Source organism: Theropithecus gelada, chromosome 1 (genome assembly GCF_003255815.1).
Source record: "Theropithecus gelada isolate Dixy chromosome 1, Tgel_1.0, whole genome shotgun sequence".
NCBI classification, from domain to species: domain Eukaryota; kingdom Metazoa; phylum Chordata; class Mammalia; order Primates; family Cercopithecidae; genus Theropithecus; species Theropithecus gelada.
The window spans coordinates 48,462,278-48,478,873 of NC_037668.1; the positions used below are offsets into that span (position 1 = coordinate 48,462,278).

The 16,596-nt window shown below is 36.4% G+C and overlaps 1 protein-coding gene across 5 annotated transcripts in view; it reads right to left on the reverse strand.

The window, feature by feature from the left end:
- EIF4G3 (eukaryotic translation initiation factor 4 gamma 3) overlaps positions 1-16,596 on the reverse strand; it is a 379,715-nt gene that overhangs the window by 81,681 nt on the left and 281,438 nt on the right. For all 5 annotated transcript variants that reach the window (XM_025384549.1, XM_025384551.1, XM_025384552.1 and 2 more), the window contains 3 exons: positions 10,979-11,067; positions 5,837-6,083; positions 1,251-1,384 (listed from right to left, as the gene is read on the reverse strand). In XM_025384549.1, the coding sequence (XP_025240334.1) occupies positions 1,251-1,384; positions 5,837-6,083; positions 10,979-11,067 (470 nt within the window). The remainder of the gene's footprint in view (positions 1-1,250; positions 1,385-5,836; positions 6,084-10,978; positions 11,068-16,596) is intronic.

The following is a 16,596-nucleotide window of genomic DNA, read 5'->3' on the forward strand; positions in this document are numbered from 1 at the left end:
TTAAAATTTCACTGTCTGCCTTGTTAATCTGAGATATCTGACTTTGAATAAGTATGTAATGTGACTATGGACGACACAAAGTTAAGCAGACCAGTGAGAAGTCAACTAATTAGTGTCCAAAGTCATAAACAGATAAGGCAGCAGGACAGGCAGGAATATTTTCTAAGAGGATAATCTAATTTGGTGGCTATAACACTTGACTTCTGAGGTACTGAAGTAGCCTCAAATTAGCACCATTAATCAATCATTCAGCTGTCCTCACATAACTATCTAGGAGAGAAGACTTAGATACCACCAATAGAAGTAAGAAGACCTATTGCTATAAGAAAGTAAAATAATATAAATGAGTTCTGGATAAGCAGCTCCTGGACATCTTTATTACCCCATTTATGCCGGAGGCTGCAAATTTTTTTGTGTGAAAAATCAGATCTTGGTTATGACCTTGAGCAGTAGGATACAAATAACTCCCACAAGCTTAGCATTCCAATAATGAAACACTAGGCATAAATCAGTTAAGAGGTAGATATGATTCCATAAGATAGTTAATCTCTACATTTTACATTTTTGTTCCTCTACAAAACAAGAATACTTCAAGCTTAGTCATCAGCTCTGGTTTATCTTTGATTTCCATGAAATTACTTTAGTAGATCTGACTTTACTCCTTTTAATTTAGTAAACAAATATTGACTGTACTAATTTGCTGTGTGCACCATTAAGATCAGATGCAAAGAGGAAGGATGCCTATTTGCACAAGATTGGGGAATTCAATCACTGGAGGTATCTATCAGGGAAATTTTGAGATACATATTATTTGAATCATGTTGACTCTCACTTATGTTTGATCTGCCAAATACCTTCCTAGATTTCTGACCTGTCCTCAATGCCGATAGAATTCCATAATGAACTTTTAGAACAATGAGGAAAGACCTCTGTATCAATTTAGCCGTATGTTTCCCCCGACAAACACAAAATTTTTATATCACCAAAAAACAGCCATAATAAGCAGATAAATCAATTAATAAACATTAAAAAAACACTAGTCCAATATGGGCCAAATCCCAAAATGACTGTAACCTATAAGGAACTCCAAATCCAACAGTGTTTAGGGAAACAAATTCTTAAACATTAGATATTTTTATATCATTTGGTCTAACAATTACTAAAAACTGCTGATACTTCACATATTTGCACTTATAGTTAAAATCAGTTCCCACCAAAAAGAACTAGTTTTCTCTGAGTATGCAGCTTACCTTGTCAAGAACCACATCACTGATAGGAGGCAGGCCCTCTGGTTTTTGTATACAGGCTGGCATGAACTGGAAGTCCAGCAGAAACTCCCTGTCATACTGCTTCTTACCTTCAGTATCAGTAGGCTTCCAGGATTCTAGAAAGAGGAATACAGGCAGACAACTGTTTGTAGGGCATTATATTATATATGTCATGCATTGCAAAACAACATTTCCATCAACAGCAAACTGCATATACGACGGTGGTCCCATAAGGCTATAATGAAGCTGAAAGGTTCCTATTGCCTAATGATACTGTAACTATCCTAATATGGCAGCACAATGCATTATTCACATGTATGTGTTAATGGTAGTGTAAACAAACCTACTGTGCTGCCAGTCACTTAAAAGTATAGCACATACAATCAAGTGTATCACATAATACTTCACAGTAATAAGAAATAACTATGTTACTGGCTTACGTACCTACTACACTATACTTTTTAATCACTAGAGTATATTCCTTCTACTTATTAAAAAAAAAGTTAACTGTAAAACAGCCTCAGGCAAGTCCTTCAGGAAATATTCCAGAGGAAGGCACCGTTATCATAGAAGATGACAGCTCTATGCATATTATCGCCCCAGAAGACCTTCCAGTGGGACAAGATCTGGAGGTAGAAGACAGTGATGTTGATGATCTTGACCGTGTATAGGCCTAGGCTAATGTGTGTGTTTGTGTCTTAGTTTTTAACAAAAATTCTTAAGTAAAAAGATAAATAATTTTAAAAATAGAAAAAAGCCTATAGAATAAGGACATAAAGAAACAAGGCCAGGGATGGTGGTTCACACCTATAATCCCAGTACTTTGAGGGCCTAGAGTTTGAGACTAGCCTGGGCAATGTAGTAAGACCTAATCTCTAGGAAAAAAAATCTTTTTAAATTAGCTGGGCGTGGTGACGTGCAACTGCACTCCCAGCTATCAGGTGGCTGAGGTGGGAAGATCACTCAAGTCCAGGAGGCTGAGGCTGCAGTGAGCTATGATTGCACCACTGCACTCCAGCCTGGGTAACAGAGTGGGAGATTCCATCTCAAAAAAAAAGAAAAAGAAAAAGAAAAAAGAAAGAAATATTTTTGCATAGCTGTACAGTGTGTTTTAAGCTAAACATTATTACAAAAGTAAAAAAGTTAAAAAAATTTAAAAGTTTATCAAGTAAAAAGGTTACAGTAAGCTAAGAATAAATTCATTATTAGAGAAAGTACAAATTTTAAAATAAATGTAGTGTGCCCTAATGTTTTTAAAATCTACACCAGCGTACAGTAATGTCCTAGGTCTTTACATTCACTCACCACTCACCCAGAACAACTTCAAGTCCTGCAATCTCCATTCATGGTAAGTGCCCTATACAGTGTAACATTTTAAAACTTTTATATAGTATTTTTACTATACCTTATCTATGTTTAGTTATATTTAGATATACAAATACTTACCATTATGTTACAACTGCCTACTATTCAGTATAGTAACATGCTGTACAAGTTTGCAGTCTAAGAGCAGCAGGCTATACTATACAGCCTAGTTGTGTAGTAGGCTAGAACATCTAGGTTTGTGTAAATACTCTTTTGTTTGCACAAGGAAGAAACTGCCTAATGATGCATTTCTCAGAACAAATCACCGTCATTAAATGATGCATGACTTACATCCCCTAAGAGTACAAAACACTTTCCAGTATTTATCTCTTCATGAACAAACACAAAATAGAAGGGAACAATGATATACAGTCAGGAAATACTATGTGAAGATTTTAAACCATCACTTGTTCTTTCATCCCTTCTAAATACCTTTGAGTAGTAAAATAATCTAAAGCAAGTAGGAATCATTTCACATACACACTAAACAACCTTTGGCCAGGGACATATAATAATCTTCACTAAATAAACTACCAAGCCCTTAAATAACTAAGAAATAAGAAACCTGATAAAACCCTTGGCTTCATGAAAACGGATAGTTTGGTTGTTCACTTGGAAATGTTATTTTAGAGAAAAAAAAAAAGCAAAAGGACACAAAACACAGAAACAACTTATTTAAGATAATGAAATGTCTAAGCAGTTAGATACTAAGTTTTCTTCCTTGCCTGTAATTTCATCTAAAAAAAAAATCACAGTTTTCTTATTTTAATTAATAAAACTCATCAAAATCAGACTCCAGATTACTTCCTGATAGCAGATTGGATCCTCTTTATATTAGAGGTTCCTAATGTGTAGGTTATAGACCCACTGATGGTCTTTGAGAATATTCCAGATGTTTTCCACCATATCTTTATTACCTATTATATTTATTAAAAAGTAGACAGCTTATTGGGATCTAAATTTCAAACTGTTTTTGTTCCAATTACCACTGTCTTTTTTCCAATTACTGCTGTTAAATATTACAAGAGCAAAAGGTAGTTGGTCAATTATAGTCAGGGCCTATATTGTAAAACTGATGGATGAAAAGAATTAAAATATAATATGAAATATAACTAACATAAATTATGCAATATACAAAATGTTAAAACAAAATAAAGTAATATAAAAATATAATTTACATAGTCTAAAAATAGCAATAGTGTTTCCATTTTCTTAAGACACACTGGCGATGGCTACAAGTACTCTGTGACCTGGTACAAGCCTAGATCTTTTTCTTTATTTTTGAACACAGTATACAAGCCTAAGTTGACAAAAGCAATTCAGTACACTCAGTCCTAGGGTTTTAAAAAAAAACTTTTACAATAGCATAAATTTACAATTTCTTTTTTTTTTTTTTTTTTGAGACGGAGTCTCGCTCTGTAGCCCGGGCTGGAGTGCAGTGGCCGGATCTCAGCTCACTGCAAGCTCCGCCTCCCAGGTTTACGCCATTCTCCTGCCTCAGCCTCCCGAGTAGCTGGGACTACAGGCACCCGCCACCTCGCCCGGCTAGTTTTTTTTTTTGTATTTTTTAGTAGAGACGGGGTTTCACGGTGTTCGCCAGGATGGTCTCGATCTCCTGACCTCGTGATCCGCCCGTCTCGGCCTCCCAAAGTGCTGGGATTACAGGCTTGAGCCACCGCGCCCGGCCAAATTTACAATTTCATAAAGCCCATTAACAGGAGTTTACTGGTAGTGAAAGATCAGTATATCAAAGTGGTAAGGGCTGGGCGTGGGAGCACTTTGGGAGGCCGAGGCAGGACGACTGCTTGAGCATAGGAGTTTGAAAGCAGCCTGGCCAACACAGAGAGACCCTCCCTCTGTAAAAAATAAAAAATAAATAAAAGAATTTAAAAATAATATAAAATAAAGTGGTAAGTAATAGTCATTGGTTTTCAAACACCTCTGACTACAACTCACAGTAAGACATAAAATGACCTCATGACCCAGGAGAATCATACACGCATACATAACTACAAAGTTTCCAAACTGATACTTATTCTCACTACATGTAATAAACAGACATTTTTTCATTATATTATCCTTTTTTAAAATGTTGGTTGTGACCTATAAATTTCACAATCTATGAAATAGTATGAAACCCAACGGTTTGAAAAACACCTATCTAGGTTATCTTTGAGGTCTGGTATTTTACATTTGAACCCTACCTCCTGCAAAACTTAGTCTAGATGTGGCAGACTAAGGAAAACTTTTCACCTACTCTAAACTTTTTTTTTTTTTTTTTTGAGATGGAGTTTCGCTCTTGTTGCCCAGGCTGGAGTGCAATGGTACAATCTCGGCTTGGGTTCAAATGGTTCTCCTACCTCAGCTTCCCAAGTAGCTGAAATTATAGGCATGTGCCACCATGCCCAGCTAATTTTGTATTTTTAGTAGAGACGGGATTTCTCCATGTTGGTCAGGCTGGTCTCAAACTCCCGATCTCAGGTGATCCGCCCGCCTTGGCCTCCCTAAGTGCTGGGATTACAGGCGTAAGCCACCATACCCAGCCCAAACTTTCTATCAAAGGAACCATCTTTCCTCACAGATCCACACCAAATCTCTCCATATATCTCAAAGTCAGTCACGGTTCATATAGTATTACGTCACAGGATTAATGCATTTGATGGTGTCTTAAGATAAATCCTCCAGGGTTTGTATTTGTTTACCATATGTTTATCAAATATATTCCTTATTTACTTGTTTAGCATACAGATTTACCGCAGGGGACCTCCCATATTGCAGGTACTCAATATCTTGTTTCAGAGTTCAGTTCTACAGAGTGATTTCTGTCAACAGAGTTCGAGTCTTATGAAAGACGACTAACGCCATCTCAAGGAATGTGGTAATATCTCTATATCCCTTTCAATTAAAACAAATAGAATAATTTTTAAAATCAAACTGCACCCACTAGCCTGGAACTGATTCCCTCTGCCAGATGCTCTTCCAATGCCAGTAAAAGGGGAATACCAGTGTCGGGTATCATTTCCATCAATACAGAACTCTCTGGATTTGCTAGTCACTAACTTAGGCTTGATGATCTGTCCTGTAAATATTATATTGTGATAAACCTCTTTCTTCCATCCAGTATCTCTCTATCAAAAGGCAACATTTCTCTAAGGTTGCAGTAGAGGGAAAAGAGGTAAATAGGAAGGCAGGTATAAACTTACCTGGTTTAAATGGAAACGTGACCCCATCACCAGAACTATCGGTGGAGCCTGAATTAGCATCTATTCCTTCACCCTCAGAAACACTCTCAGCACCATTACGTACTGGCTCAGCCTCTTCTCCATTTTCTTCCACAGCTTTCACTTTTTTTAGGTCAGAGGGGTCTCTTTCAGGATGAAACCCCTGGCTCATTTTATCTTGTTCAGATTCAAGTACTTTGTCAACTGAAAGTTCCTCTTCGGCTTTAGGCTAAATAATAAATGAACAAAGAGGTTACGTTTTTTTCATGGGTGTAAATATACACAGAAACCTACATCAACCCCCTTCAAACAGCAAAGGAAAACATGTCACTCAAGATAAGAATGTCTGTGTTCAGCATGTTGTATTAGAATGGTGAGTTTTAAAAAAATACTTTTCTCATTTCAGCACCTAGGAAAAGGAAGACAATTCAAATGGCTGCTGAAATGCTTTAACATGAGACTAATAATATCCAAATGTACCAAAGGTTAGAATGGAAAGAACTGTTAATCCATGGAACTTTACGAACATGAAAGAGTCCTAGTCAGAAATCTAAAACGAGCACTATGCTACCCTTGCCATTAAAGCTCCACAAATATAAAAAGAAACACTGGAGGGTATTTTTTATACTGTCCTCTGGCTGTGGAATTGAGGGTTTGGAGAAGTGCTCAAAGCATCTAAGTTTTATAAAGCTGATCATATCTCATTTTACAAAAAGGCCACTTGCTAGTTAAAATCTATTTTGTTATTTGTTCTTAGACTTCTCTGAGGCTGTGACCATATAGAAAAATCTTGTATAGCCAAAAAAAAAAAAAAAAAAAAAAGAGAGAGAAATCTGGGATCTGGAATATCACATCTATTTTCAGAAGGCAAAAAAGAACTGAAGTTATTCCTTAGATTATTTTTGACCATCTTAGTGTCAGATATCAAACAAAAATGGTTTTGTAAAGGCCTCATGAATCTTCAAAACTCCTTGAGGCAAAGTTCTCCACGAACTCCTTTTTCATGAAGGGTAAGCACTCTGAAAACAATCCTCTGAAACAAGTACTCAGAGGTGTTCTAATTGATAAATTCACACGAGGAGAAGAGCCAAGAACTGGAGCTGGCTCAGCAGAGGATAGTGTAAAGTAGTGTCATATATAGCAGAAAGTAGTTCACCCCAAATAATCTATGAAATTACATTTAAAACAATTTTTGAGTGACAAATACTTCTTTGTTAGATAGTATTAAAACAGATATAATACTAGCAAATTTTATTTTGCCATATAACAGATCATGGTTGAAAAGCCAATAAATTGTTTAATGTTATTAATAGAAACAGTTTTTAGACTCTGTTTCTAATAATGGAAATAAAAAGTCCATGCAAATATGCACAAACCCCACCCCACCCCTATTCCCCCGACTAATCCATGGAAAAAGATAGTACATAAAAATCCTCAAAAGACAGACAGACATAAAATTCCAAAAAAATAAGTTTGGAAACAATTTATTTTATAAAGCATGGCAGAAAGTTGGTATCATTTAAACATTGAAAAAACCAGATCTACCAAATTTGAATCATGAATCAGCAGCCTCATTTTTAAAAATTTTAGACTCTAGTATAGTCTAATTATAATAATCTTATAATACCATCTCATAATTAAGTACAGGTCATCAAGAAGACATTTAATAAATCTGGGATATGAGTATGTAAATGGTATTTAACTTATAAACAGCAACCTAACCAAATTATACAATGATACAGAATTCTTATTTCAGATCTTATAAAATGTGAAAAAGTTTTTTTTAGAGAATACAGCGCATACTCTTCTCTGTATCTACAATCAACAACCGTCTATCACATAGAAACGGAGGCTACATTACTCAGAAATTTAATTTCTAACTGGAAAAGGAAGTATAAAGAAACAAGTTTTATGAATAACAAACCATAATTCAGAGAACACGGAATCACTGAATTATCTCAGGTGTATTACTATGAGGGGTATTTGAAAAGAATAACAAAAATAGCTTAATTAAATATTACGGGTTTTTTGTTTTGTTTTGCTTTTAGCAGGATAAAATCCTAGTCAACTAGTCTGTAAGCGTCTAACAGTTCCTAAATTGTTTACGCAGAAAACCAGATTTAAGAAAAAGATTACTTCACTGGCTGGACAGCCAAAGGTAAACCTTTTATAGGAACCTGTTAAGAATTCACTTGACAGAACTCTATGCTTAATGCAATGAGTTTTTTAAAAGTGCTAGAAAATCAGACTGGCAACTATGCATATAATAATTGATGAAATGCTCTAAAATTTTAAAACTTATTTTAAGATACTTTGCCCAGCAATTTTAACATGAAATCATCCTTCATCCTTACTTTTCTAGGCTATAATTTTTTTATTTTTTTTTTTGAGACGGAATCTCGCTCTGTCATCCAGGCTAGAGTCAGTGGTGCGATCTTGGCTCACTGCAATCTCCACCTCCCAGGTTCAAGCGATTCTCCTGCCTCAGCCTCCAGAGTAGCTGGGATTACAGGCATGCACTACCATGCCTGGCTAATTTCTGTATTTTTAGTAGAGACAGGGTTTCACCATGTTGGTCAGGCTGGTCTCAAACTCCTGACCTCGTGATCTGCCCACCTCAGCCTCCCAAAGTGCTGGGATTACAGGCGTGAGCCACCGCGCCCAACCTCTAAGCTATAATTTTGATAAATATCTTTAATAATGCAACAACCTAAAATGTAACCCAAATAAGCTGATACCAGAAACAAATTAGTTTAAAAGCTGAGAAAATAAATCTAAGAAAGGGGGAGCTTGATTAGTGGAAATGAACACAATGGCATCCAGTATTTACTACACTATGCCAACGAAAGCTCAGTTTTAGGAAAGACAGAAAAAAGAATTTCTGAAAGAAGTCAGTGTATAAAAAAAACAAATATTTTTTTGTCTTGCTTTAGTTTTTAAAAATTTTTTAGGTTACTTTATTTTTTTGAGACAGTCTCGCTCTGTTGCCCACGCTGGAGTGCACTGGCACAATCTTGGCTCATTGCAACCTCCGCCTTCCAGGTTCAAGTGGTTCTCCTGTCTCAGCCTCCTGAGTAGCTGGGATTACAGGTGAGCACCACCATGGCCAGATAATTTTTTTTATTTTTAGTAGAGATGGGGTTTCGTCATGTTGGCCAGGCTGGTCTCGAAATCCTGGCCTCAAGTGATCCTCCTGCCTCAGCCTACAAAAGTGCTAGAATTACAGGCATGAGCCCCTGCGCCCAGCCTTGTCTTAAAGTATAAAGTTAAGAAAAAGTGATTGGTTCAAAATAAGTCAAAACAGTTCTTGTGTTTGAAGAGTAACAAGCTAAAGAAGCTTTATAGCCAACTCCGGCCCAAGGGCCAATTCTGGCTCACCACCTGCTTTTGCACAGCATACAAGGTAAGGATGATTTTTATATTTGTAATATCTGACAAAATCTGGAAAAATATTTCCTGGCATACAAATTCAGATTTCAAGGTCTATCAATAAAGTTTTGTGAAGATACAACCATGCTTCTTTCATTTACACATTGTTGATGGCTGCTTTTAAGCTACAGTGGCAGATCTGAGGAATTGTGACAGCATAAAATATTTACTATCTGGACCTTTACACAAAAAGTTTGCTGAACCTCAAGCTGAAGATTAGGATGAATATTTGAAGGCATGGGAGGAGCGGCCTATCTAATATTCAATAATGCTTAGAAATCCAACATGAAGTATAACATAAGAAAAATAACAAAAAACCAGCTGAATCTAAAACGAAATCAGGATTGTATGTGATCCCCATGCCTCTGGAAGGTATTTTATTCTCTGTAGGAGCAACATTTCCTTGTTCAGCTGCAAAAGGAGTGTACCTCTATATCTTACTGCCAGTTTTTACACCCTAATAACCACAATGAAATCACACCCATCAACATTTTAGTGGTTGCTATGAGACTAACAGTGACATCAACACAGCATCATGTAACAGCAATGACAGCACAGGGAAAGTAACCAAGGGGTACTGTTAGATGCCCAAAGAAGGTAAGAATTATAACTTGCTAGAAAAGCCGAATGAATTAAACACGCTCAAAGTTATCTTAAGAAAATTTTTACATTTTAATATTATCATGTTAAACCTTGAGTAAAATTATTTTTAAAAAGTAGCTAAAAGAATAGTCAAAAAAGGGAAAAAGCTACATACAGATTTATATTGCTCTTCATTTATAAGCTTCAATACATAATGCTAAGGATGTTGAGATTACAGACAAGGAAATTGTTACAGTAATCCTTAGGACTGATTTGCCCTTGTTTCTTCCTCACATTCATCTCTTGGACTTGGTATGTTTTAATCTAAAGCAAAATCTGGCATGGCTTATTTTAAGACAGACAAACCACATGAAGAAAAGTTATGTTTCTGAGATGCAGTTAACAGATGACAGATTCAAAATGAATTTCTTTATAATGTACTAGATGAATTCTACCACCATTACTAATGGCATTTTTAAAAACTCTCCATTTTTGTCTACCAGATTATCTTTCTATCAAGTTAATACAAAGAAAATTTCTAGTTGGGGGAAGAGAAGAGCTAACCAAAAATTGTCATTTTATTTATTTATTTGAGATAATGTTCAGCTCTGTTGCCCAGGCTGGAGTGCAGTGGCATGATCACACCTCACTGCAGCCTCAACCTCCAGGGCTCAAGCAATCCTCCCACCTGAGCCTCCCAAGTAGCTGGGACCACAGGTATGCATCACCATGTCTAGCTAATTTTTTAAAAACATTTTTGTACAGTCAGGGTCTCCCTATATTGCCCAGGCTGGTCTCAAACTCCTGGGTTCAGGTGATCATCCTGCCTTCACCTCACAAAGTGCTGGGATTACAGCTGTGAGCCACTGTGCCTGGCCAAGTTTGTTATTTTAAAAGAGGTATTTTGAAAGAAAAACAAGAATTCAATGAAATCAAACATGCTACTAAAAATCTTTTTAAAATTCTAATATAAAATGGACTTAAAACAATTGGTCTCTGAGCTTGATATATTAAGTTTTGCTTAAAAAACTATTTCAAGAAATAGGTATAAACACACACCTGTCTATGAAATGGCACCACTGCTCTCAATATGAACTTAAGAGATTTGCTTACCTCCAATTCTGCCTCTAACATCTCTTCAGTGGTTCGGGTCCGATCTTTTGGTTTCTTCCATGTCTTTGGTACAGTTATAGCTATTTGAGCTGAAATACAAGATCAGGCCCATTACTTGCCACTGCAAAGTCATTCTGAGAAATATTAGGTCTAAGTGATACCTATATTCACATTCAGCAGGATAAAAGAGAACTTCACCTATACCAAATAAATAGTTGGCTGATAAAGTGAACAACTCTGTAGTAGCCCAGAGATTGCAACGTCAAGTGCTGTGGGTACAAACTTATAGCTTTCTAACCAGTGGCCTGCGTTCTTCCCATTTCATGGTTAGAAATACCCCAGCATGTAATTCAACATGTGATGAGTATGCACATAAGAAAACTGACTTGTGATCCAATTCTAGACTTGGGTCTACTTCTATTAATCAACTATGTAAGCTTAAGCAAGTCACAGGTCTCAGGCTCCTACATTATTCAGCTATAAAGTATAAGAGTGAGACTAGATATCTAAAGTTACTTCAAGCAATAAAACATAAAACGCTCAGGATTCTGTTATTTTTAAGTTTTCCAGACAACAAAAGGATACTTCAATTAAGGTTTTATTAGATAGGCAGCATTTCTAAAACATTCTGTTTTCATCTCAGATCAATACTGTTTGCCTAGCCTTTCATATTGCTAGAGTGAAAACAAAGAAAATAGATAATTTTTACTGAACTATTCCATCGTTTCAGAAATTCCAGATTAAAGGATTAAGTTTACAAAGGATTTTTAAAAATTCATCTGGCTTACAAATTCCACAGAATCATGGGTGTATAAGTGAAAGATTTTAACGATCAGATAGTAAGCTGATAATATTAAACTGCTTCTACAGAGGGCAACTTATGAATCAATAGACAGGTGTGAGGTACTATAGGAGGATGAACAGGGAGAAGAGTTAAAGAAAGGCCACTTAATAGGGAACATTACCAAAAGCAAATAAACACAAAGCTAAAGGGTATCATCTAATCTGATTCGCTACAGAAATATAAGATAATTCACTGAGACTCTGGGACAGTCTCATCTTTTTCGGTACGACAATAAAATGTGCACATTTAACATTTAATATTTTTCCTCAAAATTACTGTACCATCTTAAAAAGTACTCTGCATATCTTCGTTATACACATCTCACACCAATTATTCTTTTTTCTTCCCCTCAGGAACCATTAAGGAAACACTAATAGACAAGCTGATATATTCTTGCTTTGTATCCTACTCAAGGTAAATCTTTTCAAAGGATGGAAACCATGGGTGGGTTTAAATTTGCTATTGTCTCACAGCCTTCTACTGAATACGTATATTCTGTAGTTGTCTCTTTGCATTTTTTCTTCTGATTTGATATAACCAGTCTGTTTAATGCGCTGCCTCCAAAATTCTTGGGATTTTCAACTCTGCTTCCTGAATCTTTTTAGGAGTTAGAGAGTTCAGAGAATCTGTAATATTATTTTGTTTTGCATTTGTATGAATTTTGCTCTAAATCTCATTCATGGAAAAGAGGAAGAACATTTTTTGGAGGATTTTTTGGCCTCAAATATAAGCTCAAAAGGAACTTCCTCTAAACAACAAAAAACAAAGATCAACTTTTCTTTCCACAAATATATCAAATATACTCAACCCCAAAACATGAAACAAAATATTTCTTCCTTGAGTAATATAACACATTTAACATACTTGGAAAAAAAACAGCTGCCGAGCCAGTGAGAATTGTTACTCATCTTGTTTAGGTGGCTATTTAAAGTCTTGATTTAAAACAATAATTCAGAAAAAGAGGGACAGAAAGAGCACAGTATTCTTTAGGAGACACTTAGTCCTTCAAAAAACCTGAACAGATACACACACACACACACACACACCCCCACCCCCTAATGCCCAGTGAGGTTGGGGCATATATATCCCCTCTCCTACAATTACTAATAGAAAGGTGCAGTAAAATTTGGGTGTGCTGAGGAATGAAGGGGGAGAAAAGGGAGTAGAAGGGAAGCAGTCAGGAAGAAAAAGGGAGAGAGAAGAGAGAAAGAGAGTGACATAGATTTACATGATAATTAACACTGATTAAACTAGAATGGGGGAATTAAATTTAAGCTATTGTCTCAGATTTGTTCTTTACTTTCTAGTTCATTGCACAGGGAGGGCACTCCAATTTGTTGACTGAACAAATAACAGCAGTTCTAGGCAAAGGCAATATTATTGACCTTCCCAAGGCAAAGACGTAGATTGTTTCCGCCTTGTCTTGTATTAAAGCATGACAGGACAAGCGACAGTCTCCGCATAGGATTCATAATTACCTGGACTCCCTCACCTAAGAACTAAAGTCTTACAGACACATTTAATTTCAAGATTTTTGCAAATTTTTATGATACTGGAACAAAATGTTTTTCTTCAGAGCTATTTTGTAAAATGTCTAATGGACAAATTCAGAAAATTATTAGAGCAACAGACACGTTTAATCATTGGGTTTTAGGGAGATTCTTTGTCTTCTCTCTACGGAAGTTTTAAAACTGTGCTACAGTTTACTGTTCCTACAGCTAATTGGAGGGAAACAATTTTTGATGTGTTAAGATGTCTTAAGATTTCAAAAAGAATGCACATTATAGTAACATTTTTCTGGTTCTGTAAGATGTATCACAAGTCATCCCCATAAATGGAAGTGTCTCTTAGTTTTTCATTTACTTTTTATATGGGCTTGACTGGAGTCAAATTGTTACTCCTGCAAATTAAGAGCTAACAACTATCCCTGTACAACCTAAGAGATAAACACTGGACTTGGAGATGGAGGGCAAGGGTGAATGTAAAAGTTTCATAAACTTACTGGTTTTTATATAACCCACACGTGTTTTTAAAAATAGTTTTCCCTGAAGTCTGAGGTAGTTAGAATATGGAGGCCGGGTGCAGCGGCTCACGCCTGTAATCCCAGCACTTTGGGAGGCCAAGGCAGGCAGATCACGTGAAGTCAAGAGTTCAAGACCAGCCTGGCCAACATGGTGAAACCCTGTCTCTACTGAAAAATACAAAAATTAGCTGGGCATGGTGGCATGTGCCTGTAATCCCAGCTACTCGGGAGGCTGAGGCAGGAGAATCACTTGAACCTGGAGGTGGAGGTTGCAGTGAGCAGAGATCACGCCACTGCATTTCAGCCTGGGCGATCGAACAAGACTCCATCTCAAAAAAAAAAAAAAAAAAGATTATGGAGAAAAACTTTTATGTAAAATTGTAGGTCTTACCGGAATAGCAGAATCAAGAGCAGTTACGAGACAGGAATATAATACATTCTGAGGAACTATTCTGTGTAAACACATGATCTAGAACATGCAGTCTTTCTTTTTCTTTGCAGAAATACCAGCTCTTAAAGAAACTGCTAATAGTTAAGTCATGGTTTTTAGTCTAAAATCCTGACTCAGAAATGTTACACAGTAAGTACAAGAATGACAAACGTTACTGCTATCACTGGCATAATCTCCCTTTGTCTAGATTATTTATTCTAATCACAAAAAAGTACACCCATTGAAGAACGCTTATAAAGTAAAGCTGAAAAAAAAAAACCACCTACGTGTTATCTTTGAGACATTGTAAACCTGGGTTATTTTCTTTCCGAGATTTAAAAAGCATTATTATAGGCACATGTCTATTTAGTTTTATACTGGTTTTTGTTTTTGTTTTTTCCCCCACTAAACTTCAAACAAGAATTTAACCTTTATAGTTTTGGTCTTTGGGACTGTCCTAACACAAATTAACTGTTAAAATTCTTATATATTCAATCTGCTAATTTTTTTTTTTTTTTTTTTGGAGACATGGTCTTCCTTTGTTGTCCAGGCTGGAGCACAGTGGCATGAACTTGGCTCACTGTAGCTTCAAACTCCTGGGCCCCAGTGATTCTCCCACCTCAGCCTCCCCAGTAGCTGGGACCGCAGGTACATGCAACCATGCCCAGCTAATTTTTTAAACTTTTTGTAGACATCATCTCTTACCATGTTGCCCAGGCTGGTCTTGAACTCCTGGGCTCAAGTGATCCTCCCGTCTTGGCTCCCAAAGCGCTGGGATTACAGGAGTGAGCCACTGCCACACTCAGCCCAATCTGCTAAATTGTGATTAAGCAGCTAAAAGCTCATAATTACTGCTATGTAGTAGGATAATTTGAAAGCAATCAACTAAGAGGGAGATGACTAAAATTTAAAAAGATTCTAAAAAGATAAATAGGCAGTGAAGAACTATAAAAGATCTAAATGTACATGATTCTAAAAATTAAGACATTTTATTCAAAAGTAAACAGGAACTAAAAAAACCTACTTGGCCTGGCATGGTGGCTCACGTCTAGAATCCCAGCACTTTGGGAGGCCAAGGTGGGCAGATCACAAGGTCAGGAGTTCAAGACCAGCCAGGACGACATAGTGAAACCCTGTCTCTACTAAAAATACAAAACATTAGCCGGGTGTGGTGGCAGGCCCCCGTAATCCCAGCTACTTGGGAGGCTGAGGCAGGAAAATCACTTGAACCTGGGAGGTGGAGGTTTCAGTGAGCCAAAATTATGCCATTGCACTCCAGCCCGGGTGACAGTGTGAGACTCCCACTCAAAAAAAAAAACAAAAAGAAAAAAAAAATACCTTCATGATTAGTCTTCAGAAAATCCACATAAGGATAAAATTAAACTGGTCAAGTTTCACATCTACTGTCAAGAGTCAAATCACAGCACAGATCTTTATGAGCCACTTCTAGTAGCAAGGATTTGGATTCAGGCTAATGAAATTAAATGGGATTTTTAGAGAGTAGGGTAAGGTTAAAAAACAGAAAAGGGTAAAAAAATATAAAATTATACCTACACTTCATTTATAACCATGTAAAATATTTATGTAAAAACTGGGAGGAAACAAAGAAAAGTTTAATGCTAACATGCAGGCTACATACTTGAATAATAAGTGGTTTCTCTTTGTTCTTCAATGCTTGTAATGATAATTTAAAATTGGAAGAAATAAAAAAGTAAAACTTTTAAAGTTAATTTTCATTCACTATTTCAAATCCTGTCTTATCCTGTATGACTAACCCACTTTAGTCTTGTTATAGATTTTAGGACAGATTGCTCTTTATAAAAATACTATTGGAACACATTTTAAAAACAGCTAATTTTACTGGGCACAGTACAATTTTGTGTATGATTTTGATCTGGAGAACTCATGGAGTTCATAGACAGTACTCATTTTATACCCCAAAAAACGAAAAAACAAATCATTCCACAGAAGTTAAAAGAATGTAAAAGAGGTTGAGAGCAGTGGCTCACACCCAGCACTCTAGGAGGTTGAGGAGGGAAGACTGTTTGAGGTCAGGAGACCAAGACCAGCCTAAGTGAGACCTCTACAAAAAATTAAAAAATTAGCCAGGCACGGGGTACATGATTGTCATTCCGGCTTCTCAGGAGGCTAAAGTAGGAGGATCACTTGAGCCCAGGAGTTGGAGGTGCAGTGAGCCATGATTGTGCCACTGTACTCTAGCCTGGGTAACAGAGTGAGACCTTGCCTCAAAAAAAAAAAAAAAAAAAAAAAAAAAAAAAAGAAAAAAAAAAAAAAAAAAAAAAAAAAAAAAAAAAAAAAAA